The sequence below is a fragment of the Camelina sativa genome, chromosome 14, assembly GCF_000633955.1.
Source record: "Camelina sativa cultivar DH55 chromosome 14, Cs, whole genome shotgun sequence".
NCBI classification, from domain to species: domain Eukaryota; kingdom Viridiplantae; phylum Streptophyta; class Magnoliopsida; order Brassicales; family Brassicaceae; genus Camelina; species Camelina sativa.
Window position 1 is genome coordinate 12,916,072 of NC_025698.1, and position 10,908 is coordinate 12,926,979.

Genomic DNA, 10,908 nt, shown 5'->3' on the forward strand with positions numbered 1-10,908 from the left:
CAGCTCGACACGTTTTACTACGTAGGTCTCACCGGAATAAGCGTCGGCGGCGAGTTGCTTCAGATTCCTCAGTCATCTTTCGAGATGGACGAGTCAGGAAGCGGCGGGATAATCATCGACTCGGGAACCGCCGTGACTCGTCTCCAGACAGGAATCTACAACTCGCTCAGAGACTCGTTCTTGAAAGGGACGTCGGACTTGGAGAAAGCAAACGGCGTCGCAATGTTCGACACGTGTTACAATCTATCAACCAAGACGACGATTGAAGTCCCGACGGTGGCTTTTCACTTTCCCGGTGGGAAGATGTTGGCTTTGCCGGCTAAGAACTACATGATTCCGGTTGACTCGGTGGGGACATTTTGTCTCGCGTTTGCACCGACGGCGAGTTCGTTAGCGATCATCGGCAACGTGCAACAACAAGGGACACGTGTCACTTTCGATTTGGCTAATTCTCTCATTGGATTCTCGTCTAATAAATGCTAAAGCTATAGACGTACTAGTAGTTTTTTTTAAGATGAGTGTGACAATGAAAAATGAAAAGTCACTTTTAAGTTAAATTAGAGAGTACTGTCTTCTGTCGTCTGGTTTTGTTTGGTTTCTTGTACTTTTGTTGCATAGAGTGGAAAAAAAGATGGAATTTGTTTAGTTAATTTCATAATTAACGAGTGGGTGTGGTGTGGCTAATACAATGAAATGAATCTTGAGGGGCCTCGTTACATGGCATCTGAGACGTATGAATGAATTACGTGGAGCCACAGTACTCGTAGTGTTGATAACTAAGCCCAAATACATGATACACAAATTAATAAAATCTTTGAAATACAAATAAACGAATGCTTGAAAAGTCCCTAGTAGGCTAATACTAATCGCGAAACAAAGATAAACTGAGGTCACCTTATCCTCTAATTTTCTTTAGTGATTATTAAAAGTACCAACTTTCTTTCTATATTATAAATCTTAAAATATTTGTATGATTTAAATTAAATTATTAATTAGTTGGTTTTAAATATGGTCAATACAAATTCATGTTTAGTGATTTTCTTCTAAGCACATTAATAGACTCTAATCATTCTAATTAAATTTTTTTTTTTTTGGATATGTTTTAAAGAGTAACATGATGGCACAAAGATATGTTTTTCATCAAAAAAAGAAAAAAAGAAAGAAAACATGACACAAAGACTCAAAGACTCAAAGACTCAAAGACTCAAAGAGAGGTGGCGGAGTCATGGTGCCACCACTTGCCATCACACAACAAATGAAGTGGCAGCAATGGGTTCAATCATACTGTCCTTAAAAAAAGCTTTCTTTCTCCTTTCTTTCTATGTCAACCTTTTACTTTCTCCCTTTGTTCATCCAAAAGTACCAACAACACTCTTTTTACTTTTCCAGTTTTATGCTAGAAATAAAACCTTATGCCATCAGAACAGATAACCTGGACAATTTCAAACGTTTTTGAACAAACACACTTGAAGAGTATGTAAGAAATATATTCCTTGATTATTAAACAGAACAAACAAAAAAAACTTCGTAGATTCAATAGATGATTTTGACCGGTCCCTTTTTAAATATCTGAATATTTTTCTTACATACGTGAGTGAGGTATGCATTATATATAAGTACATCAAATGACGTACAGTAAACTAAACATTTACCACACTTTCTTAGTAGGTGCATATATATATCATTCACATTTTTAACGTTTGATATAAACTTTTTAAATACATTCAACAAAAATCATGCATAGTAGTTGCCTATTATGTTCCATTAGAAAAAAAAAAAAGAAAAAAGAAAACAATTTTGTGAAAGGAGGGAGAAAGTGTGACTTAAGAAAACGACCACTGCAAAAAAAAAAAAAAAAAATTACTTCTCTTATCCAATAAAAAGGAAGAAGAAGACGAAGAAGAAGAAAGAACTGCTCTGACATTAAAACTTTGTCTGGCCTCACTTCTCTTTGATCATTCAATACATTCATACTTCTTTTTTTGACTCATAAACCCTTNAACTAGTTACTTCTCTTATCCAATAAAAAGGAAGAAGAAGACGAAGAAGAAGAAAGAACTGCTCTGACATTAAAACTTTGTCTGGCCTCACTTCTCTTTGATCATTCAATACATTCATACTTCTTTTTTTGACTCATAAACCCTTTTTTTTTTCACTACAATCCTTTGGTTTCACGTTTCCTTTATTAACTATTCTCTCCTCCTCCCTCATTTCTCTCTCTCTCTCTCTCTCTACTCTTTTGTGATATTTATTATTCAAAGATGAAATTTGGTTCTGCTCTGTGAATCTTTTTTATATTCTCGTACTCCAATCATGAGTGACTCCACTACCAGCGTCTCTCCTTCCTCTGATTACGCCTCCATCTCCTCCGGCGATCAGGTTTTCCATTTTTTTTTCCTCAATTTCGATCTGGGCACGAATCTGTTTGTGTACGATTTGAGAAATCACTTTGTGGGTTTTGCTTTTGTTTCCATAAAGTCTTTCTTTTTACAAGTGGGGATCTTGATGAACTCACATCTTGGATTTGTTTCTTACTTACCATGTTAAGAGCGGTTGGCTACTTTGGTTTTCTAACTTTAAATCACGGGTTGGTAACAAATTTTGTTTCTTTTTGAAGACTTGTGTCTTTTTGTGTGAGTTTGATCACTTTTATGTATTTGCATTGTATTGATAAGAATAGCTTTTTGTAGGTCTAAGACTTGTCCATGATGTAGTTTTGAGTGAACCGGTCTGATTTGTTTTCTTCAGTTGCTAGAGATGTTTGAAAAACTTACTTACTTTAGCAACAAATGTTTTCGATTTGCAGAGTCTTCAGCGGAGTCGAAGGAGTGGAGATGGAAACCGAGCCATTGTGAGTGAGTCTCGCCACTGGCATGATGTATTCTGGTCAGCCATCTTTATGATCCACATGGTTTGTTTGGGATTTGTGCTCGTGGTGCTTGGACTCAATAGGTTTAGAATATCAGATAGGTTAAACATCGATAGGTACACTCAAGGTTTCTTGGAGAATCATAAAGGGCTCACCGAGGACTACTGGCCTCTCTATGCAGTTGCTGGTGGTATTGGAGTCTTTATTAGTTGGGTTTGGTCATTGCTGCTTGGCTCTTACGCCAATGAGATGATGAAAGTTTCTGTTCACATCTTAACTACCTATCTAGCTGTAGTTAGTGTACTATGTTTCTGGTGCAGACAGTTCTTCTGGGGTGGTGCGTTCGCAGTTGGAGCTCTGTTGCAGTTTTTGTATGTTATTTCAGTTATTGACAGGTGCGTGCGAGGTTAAATGTGATTGAACCAATATGGTTAATTTGGTAACACTTATTATTGTTATCAAGTCTTGATGATTTGAGTTGGTCATGTGTAGACTTCCCTTCACCATGCTGGTTCTGCGGAAAGCGCTGAAATTAGTTTGGGGACTTCCTAAGGTGATAATGGTGGCGCATGCTTTCACAGTGGTCATGCTTTTGTGGATGTCTCTATGGTCTTTTGGAGCAGCTGGAGTTGTGGCATCGAGCATGGGTGATGAAGGACGCTGGTGGCTTCTTGTGGTGAGCTGGCAAGTTTTGCATGTTGTCCTTACGGGTTTTGTCTAAGGGTGATAAAAAAGCATGTTTATATTTCATTCGATCATTGGAAGATATGTGTCTATGCAGGTTCTTTCGGTTAGCTTATTCTGGACAGGCGCTGTGCTATGTAACACTGTCCATGTAATAGTTTCTGGGATGGTGTTTCATGTTCTCTTTCACTGTGGTCAAGAAGAGTCATCATCCTTGCCTCCTAGCTCTTTAATAGACTCGCTTAGGTACGCCGTGACAACATCTTTTGGGAGCATATGCTACGGATCACTCTTCACTGCGGCCATTAGAACACTTCGCTGGGAGGTAGTCTCTGGTTTCTTTTGCTTTCCGTAAAACATGATCGTTCTTCCAATTCTTAAAAACATTGGTCTACAATTTGTGTTTGCAGATAAGGGGATTCCGTTCCAAGATTTGTGGAAACGAATGCCNGTTCGCAGTTGGAGCTCTGTTGCAGTTTTTGTATGTTATTTCAGTTATTGACAGGTGCGTGCGAGGTTAAATGTGATTGAACCAATATGGTTAATTTGGTAACACTTATTATTGTTATCAAGTCTTGATGATTTGAGTTGGTCATGTGTAGACTTCCCTTCACCATGCTGGTTCTGCGGAAAGCGCTGAAATTAGTTTGGGGACTTCCTAAGGTGATAATGGTGGCGCATGCTTTCACAGTGGTCATGCTTTTGTGGATGTCTCTATGGTCTTTTGGAGCAGCTGGAGTTGTGGCATCGAGCATGGGTGATGAAGGACGCTGGTGGCTTCTTGTGGTGAGCTGGCAAGTTTTGCATGTTGTCCTTACGGGTTTTGTCTAAGGGTGATAAAAAAGCATGTTTATATTTCATTCGATCATTGGAAGATATGTGTCTATGCAGGTTCTTTCGGTTAGCTTATTCTGGACAGGCGCTGTGCTATGTAACACTGTCCATGTAATAGTTTCTGGGATGGTGTTTCATGTTCTCTTTCACTGTGGTCAAGAAGAGTCATCATCCTTGCCTCCTAGCTCTTTAATAGACTCGCTTAGGTACGCCGTGACAACATCTTTTGGGAGCATATGCTACGGATCACTCTTCACTGCGGCCATTAGAACACTTCGCTGGGAGGTAGTCTCTGGTTTCTTTTGCTTTCCGTAAAACATGATCGTTCTTCCAATTCTTAAAAACATTGGTCTACAATTTGTGTTTGCAGATAAGGGGATTCCGTTCCAAGATTTGTGGAAACGAATGCCTACTTTGCTGTGTTGATTTCTTGTTTCACCTAGTTGAAACTCTAGTTCGGTTCTTTAACAAGTATGCCTATGTCCAGGTATATATATTGGAAGGATTAATAGACAGTAAGCTTATGATCTCTCTCTTATGAGCAATGAAGAATCTAAATGCTACAACTTTTGGTTAATTCAATAGATTGCAGTGTATGGAAAAGGATTCAACAAATCAGCGAGAGACGCGTGGGAATTGTTTCAGTCGACAGGTGTGGCTGTTCTTCTAATGGGAACCATCTTTGGAGGACTCATCACAGGCTCTTGCATTGGTATATGGGCTTGGATCAAATACAGTGACAGAGTCATAATGGTTGCATCTACGGCTATGTTGATGGGAATGGTCCTTGTGAGTGTGACCCCTTTTGTGCACTCTTAAGTCACCCAAAACTTACATGCCCAACTTGTTCAATATTTTTAATTGGTTCAATGTTGGTTTTCAGGTGGGGTTAGGAATGGTGGTNAGTTGTGGCATCGAGCATGGGTGATGAAGGACGCTGGTGGCTTCTTGTGGTGAGCTGGCAAGTTTTGCATGTTGTCCTTACGGGTTTTGTCTAAGGGTGATAAAAAAGCATGTTTATATTTCATTCGATCATTGGAAGATATGTGTCTATGCAGGTTCTTTCGGTTAGCTTATTCTGGACAGGCGCTGTGCTATGTAACACTGTCCATGTAATAGTTTCTGGGATGGTGTTTCATGTTCTCTTTCACTGTGGTCAAGAAGAGTCATCATCCTTGCCTCCTAGCTCTTTAATAGACTCGCTTAGGTACGCCGTGACAACATCTTTTGGGAGCATATGCTACGGATCACTCTTCACTGCGGCCATTAGAACACTTCGCTGGGAGGTAGTCTCTGGTTTCTTTTGCTTTCCGTAAAACATGATCGTTCTTCCAATTCTTAAAAACATTGGTCTACAATTTGTGTTTGCAGATAAGGGGATTCCGTTCCAAGATTTGTGGAAACGAATGCCTACTTTGCTGTGTTGATTTCTTGTTTCACCTAGTTGAAACTCTAGTTCGGTTCTTTAACAAGTATGCCTATGTCCAGGTATATATATTGGAAGGATTAATAGACAGTAAGCTTATGATCTCTCTCTTATGAGCAATGAAGAATCTAAATGCTACAACTTTTGGTTAATTCAATAGATTGCAGTGTATGGAAAAGGATTCAACAAATCAGCGAGAGACGCGTGGGAATTGTTTCAGTCGACAGGTGTGGCTGTTCTTCTAATGGGAACCATCTTTGGAGGACTCATCACAGGCTCTTGCATTGGTATATGGGCTTGGATCAAATACAGTGACAGAGTCATAATGGTTGCATCTACGGCTATGTTGATGGGAATGGTCCTTGTGAGTGTGACCCCTTTTGTGCACTCTTAAGTCACCCAAAACTTACATGCCCAACTTGTTCAATATTTTTAATTGGTTCAATGTTGGTTTTCAGGTGGGGTTAGGAATGGTGGTAGTGGAGAGCGCGGTGACATCGATATACATTTGTTTTGCTGAAGACCCTTTGTTGATTCAAAGATGGGATGCTGATTTCTTCACTGAGATGTCTGAGGTGCTTCACCGACGTCTCCAACATCGTAGCTCTCGATCCCGTGAAGTTTTGACGACCGCTTGATTAGTCCATAATGCCTCTTGGAAAATAGGAGAGATAACTGTAGTATATTATGCTATTAGAGGGTGCTGAAAGTGGGCTAACCCGTCTGGCTAGCACTGTTTTGTCAAATGATTCATGCTTTCCATTCGTTAAATTATGAATAGGAAGTTGCGTACGATTTGTTGATTAAAATGTATCAAATCTAATGTATTGATTTTGTGGTTAGTAGAAAAACAAAAGTAACGGAAGAAAACAAAGTTAATTTAGAGAGGTTTGATCAAGTTTAAAACAAGAACTAGTCAGAAGACCAAACAGAACCATCCACTTCCGAAGTAAAGAACAATTGTTAACGTGGGAAAGCTAATATATAAGTTACAATATCATCAACGTGACCCATAAATTTGATACATAGTCATGGCTATAAGAAGCTGCGATTAACATATATTTAATGAACTTATGTAATAGTAAACAAGGAACTAAAACGATAAATCACCAGGATGCTATTATATGACAAAGGGGGTAAAGTGTTAGAATTAGCTTGGAACAACAGAAAATGTCATAAAGGGAATACAATTTTACTAACAAATATAATTGCAGTTCATAGCCAGCAACCAAAATGGCGTTTTACACAAACAAACCAAATAAATTGCAGAGAACACAAAATATTGAAACTTAACTTAACGATAATACATATTAAAAAAAAATCAGGATTGCGCCGCTGTGGTACCATCGATGGAATTAAGCGCTTGGTTTGCAAAATAGCGAACATCAACATCAGGGTCTTCGCTCAGGTCCACCAAGCACTGACGGATAGTTTTGTCCACCACCTACAAGTTTTCGAGACGGCAAAAACATTGAAGTTCAACAATTTCCATTAGCTTTCGATATAATTGAGTTAGGTTTGTCTAAATCTTACTGATTGGTCGACGATGGGGATGAGGGATTGCAGAAGTTTAGCAACGTTGAACTTAATGTTTGGAACTCTGCAGAGATTAGATATGTGCAACAAGAACGTTACAAAGGTAAGATGTGTTATTGATGGACTTTGGCCAATTCATCTTAATCTATCTTACCTGTCTTTTGATGCTTCAACCACCACAGGAAGAAACTTAGAGCATGTGATTTCTGATCCCATGACAGGAGCCATAAGAGATATCGCACGTAGAACCATCATCCTATGTAAGTAGTGAGGATTGTTGACCATGTCCAATACCTGTTTAGATGATAAAGTGTCAATCTGGAGATCTCAATATATGCAGCTTTAGCTATTTCGAAGTAAATAAACCAAAGATCGACATTGGAAGTTGTAGGCGAGCTACTGTGGAGTTAGATCAACACTAAGATAAACAGACAGAAGCTTTTAGTATGAAATGCTCAAAGAATACCGATGTTAATTAATACAGACCTGGGGAACTAAATGTTGCATTGCCCATTCAGGACCAAACTCCTCTGCGAGACGCTTTAGGTTGTTTGCTGCAGCTTCACGGATGGAGTAAACCTGAAGAAGGCGAACAGTGTCAATATCCCGAATCGAAAATTATGCAACAGTGAATATGCAAAATATAAGGATTCAAGAGGGAAACCTTGTCTTGCAGCCATTGCATGCAAAGGGCTCCAAGCTTGTCATCAAAAAACCCTATACCTAACTGACTGGCCAACAGAGGAACATACTCTATTATCGCAAGCCGGACTCTCCAGTGTCGATCCTCAGCAAGTTCTACAATCGCCGGCAACAATGATTGTGATAGTAAATCAATTCCAATAACCTGCCGTAAAAAGATAATTTGTCAACAATTAAATAAACAAGTCATAAAAGTAGCTAAATCTTAAGAACACGAGAGAGATGCAACAAACCTGGTTGACTTGATCAAGCTTGCTTATGATGTTGAGGCGAACATCAGGAAATTCATCTTTCAATAGAGAAAGAAAAATTGGTAACAGATGCTCAATGGTTGAATCCTACATTGATGATTTCGTATGTTAATAATTGATAAGGTCTGTAACACCAGTTGGCGCCTGCTATAACCGAGCCATAACAGATTATGTGGCTTATTTCGATGATGAAAACCGAAACAGCAAACTAAACATCGCGAAAAAATGTTGGCTATATCAAGTTCATACCTTCCCAAGGATAGGAGCCATCCCCATTATTACTGAAGCTAAAGCAGATCGAACATGTTGAGAAGAGTCCGATGATAATTCCTGCCAGACCCAGACATGAGTTGGAATCAGAATATTACATGTCAGGGGACATCTAACAACCCTTTTTAACTGGAATTTGAGAAATTCTAATTAACAGAAAGATGTACCTTCACACAAGGAAGGATGTGTTGAATAGCAAGCTCGGGATTCAAAAGACGACAGAACTTGGTCACTTTTCCTGCTGCTGCTATTCGCACTTCTGCCTCATTGTCCCGTAACAATCTCACGTATGCTGGAACCAAATCCGTCCTAGAGAAAGAACGACATATGGTGTCAAAATTATAAGATATGTGCACCAACATAAATCTAAAATCCAAGGCTCTTAGATGTATATGTGCTTGATGGTCACAAAGTATTTTTACGAGTAAGAAAGCCTAGATCTAACAAGGATGATAAAAACATAAAAAAAAATCCACATGACACATACTTGGTGCAATCAGGACCCACTGCCTCACAAAGTTCATATAGCTGATTAGCAACCATGTAACGCACCCTCCAAGATTTATCCTGCGCTCAAAACAAACCATATAGCATCGAAAAATATCAGAACTGCAAACTTTTACCGACGAAAAACTACGCATACAATATATTTGTGTGTGTGTGTGATCTAGAGGCGACAATTAACCAAAGCTCACTTCACCTGAGAGAAATTGACAATAACAGGTAAAATGCGTGCAACACAATCCTGCGGTTCGAGCAACTTTCCCAGAGCTGCACAGCCTTCGACAGCCAACAGTCTAACAGAATCTTGGTCTGAAATGAAGGTTAAAATTTAAACAATATTAGCACAGGTAAGAAACAAACATTTCTAGAAAGGTACTATGCACTATAAAAGGTATCTTCACCAAACCTTGCTTCTTCATATCAAATTTCATCTATCTACTGTGCTCTCGAGGTCCATGCAAACTATTTCTAAGTGATGAGCACATACAGTAAGACATAACAATTTCAAGCATTACGTACCATCTTTAGTGAGATCATCGAACATAGTCATGATCTCAGCAATCAAATAGGTTGACTCCACAGTAGTGGCAAATTTGCCCAGGTTAGATGCAGCAGCTCTTCGCACCATTGGCATATCATCTTGGCACAACAGGCTATAAGTAGACCGTAACTCTGTCTTCAGAACATCAGTGCAACCTTGGTATGCAACATGGAATATACCACATGCGGAAACTCTTGCTGCAAACCATTCACCAGCTGCCAGTCTCTACAGGATTAAAGAACAGAACACAAAAAATTAAGCCTTGATTGAACGAACTGATAAAAGGGTGTAAACTTAAAACTAAATATATATATCATCTCTCATTAGCTAACCTTCACAAGAGGAACAAAGGAATCAACAAGGTCAGTTTCCCTCATTTGAGATCCAATCTTACAAAGCGAATCCAAAGCTTTTTCTCTCACACAGGTCTCTTCAACAGTACAGAGAGATTCCAAAGGAGGGAGAAGAACATGAGCATACTCAATTCCTCCGACAAACGGAATGAAAACTCCCAATTCCTCAGCCATAGCAAGTAGCACCTCGTCGTCATCGTCACTGTTCTCACTCAGGAAAGGGATTAATTCCTTCCTTGTGCGCTCCTCTCCAAGGGCACGAGCTATCGTAGACAGGCGACGGATGGAGTTCAAACGAAGCTGAATATCATCATTCTTAAGCTCATCTATGAGCACAGCAATCGGATACAACGGTTCATCTACCATAGCCATCTCTAACTTATGTATCGACCCAAGTCACTGCAGTGCAAAAAAAAAAAAATTAACAAGCAAATTAATACACACATAAGCTAATGAATCAGAGCTAATTGCTACAATAGATTTCGGATCTCGATTGAAAAATACTTAGGAATAAATCATTTCACAGATCCTGGGGGAAAAAACTATGGCTACTCGAGTGTTAGCTTCGGTTCCATTAATTTATAATCTCAAGGATAAGAAAATACAGCAGATTTCGAAACGAATCGGGTGTGAATAAACCACCAAACGGAAGAAGCGAGGAACGTCCCCCAGATTCACCGGTTCGAAGTTAGAATGGAGGGAATGTGAATCGGAAATGAAGACGTAAGTGATGCGTAAAGAAGAAAGTGGAAATCGTCTTACCGATTCAGGCGTCGGAGAAGGACTGATTCAGATTCCGAGGAGCTAGAGAGAAGGAGAGAAGGAGAGAAGGAGAGAATGAGGAATTTGCGATTTGCGAGCGAGTAGAAAAAAATAATATTCTGCTTTTGATTTTTACGACTAAAAAGAAAAAAAGTTAATAAAGTTCGATTGGGCCT

The 10,908-nt window shown here is 39.3% G+C and overlaps 2 protein-coding genes across 2 annotated transcripts; one reads left to right on the top strand and one right to left on the bottom strand.

Moving 5' to 3' along the window:
- LOC104741243 (CTL-like protein DDB_G0274487) lies at positions 2,019-6,655 on the top strand. Its single transcript, XM_010462043.1, has 7 exons — positions 2,019-2,379; positions 2,807-3,264; positions 3,362-3,545; positions 3,651-3,878; positions 4,758-4,874; positions 4,973-5,176; positions 6,272-6,655. The coding sequence occupies exons 1-7, from the start codon at positions 2,314-2,316 to the stop codon at positions 6,449-6,451; spliced, it is 1,437 nt and encodes a 478-aa protein (XP_010460345.1). The 5' UTR covers positions 2,019-2,313; the 3' UTR covers positions 6,452-6,655.
- Positions 6,966-10,839, bottom strand: LOC104741242 (serine/threonine-protein phosphatase 2A 65 kDa regulatory subunit A alpha isoform). Its single transcript, XM_010462042.1, has 13 exons — positions 10,733-10,839; positions 9,950-10,369; positions 9,596-9,842; positions 9,273-9,385; positions 9,060-9,139; positions 8,740-8,881; positions 8,552-8,632; positions 8,285-8,389; positions 8,014-8,196; positions 7,836-7,928; positions 7,504-7,643; positions 7,347-7,413; positions 6,966-7,257 (listed from the first exon to the last, which is right to left on the bottom strand). Exons 2-13 carry the CDS (start codon positions 10,340-10,342, stop codon positions 7,135-7,137), a joined length of 1,767 nt encoding a protein of 588 aa, XP_010460344.1. The 5' UTR covers positions 10,343-10,369; positions 10,733-10,839; the 3' UTR covers positions 6,966-7,134.

Coding starts and splice junctions, on each gene's coding strand:
- LOC104741243 (XM_010462043.1), top strand. CDS start 2,314: ATGAGTGACTCCACTACCAGCGTCTCTCCTTCCTCTGATTACGCCTCC. Junction 3,879..4,757: donor TTAGAACACTTCGCTGGGAG/GTAGTCTCTGGT, acceptor TTGTGTTTGCAG/ATAAGGGGATTCCGTTCCAA. Junction 5,177..6,271: donor TGTTGATGGGAATGGTCCTT/GTGAGTGTGACC, acceptor GTTGGTTTTCAG/GTGGGGTTAGGAATGGTGGT.
- LOC104741242 (XM_010462042.1), bottom strand. CDS start 10,342: ATGGCTATGGTAGATGAACCGTTGTATCCGATTGCTGTGCTCATAGAT. Junction 8,633..8,739: donor ACATCCTTCCTTGTGTGAAG/GTACATCTTTCT, acceptor TGGGTCTGGCAG/GAATTATCATCGGACTCTTC. Junction 7,644..7,835: donor TGCAACATTTAGTTCCCCAG/GTCTGTATTAAT, acceptor TCATCTAAACAG/GTATTGGACATGGTCAACAA.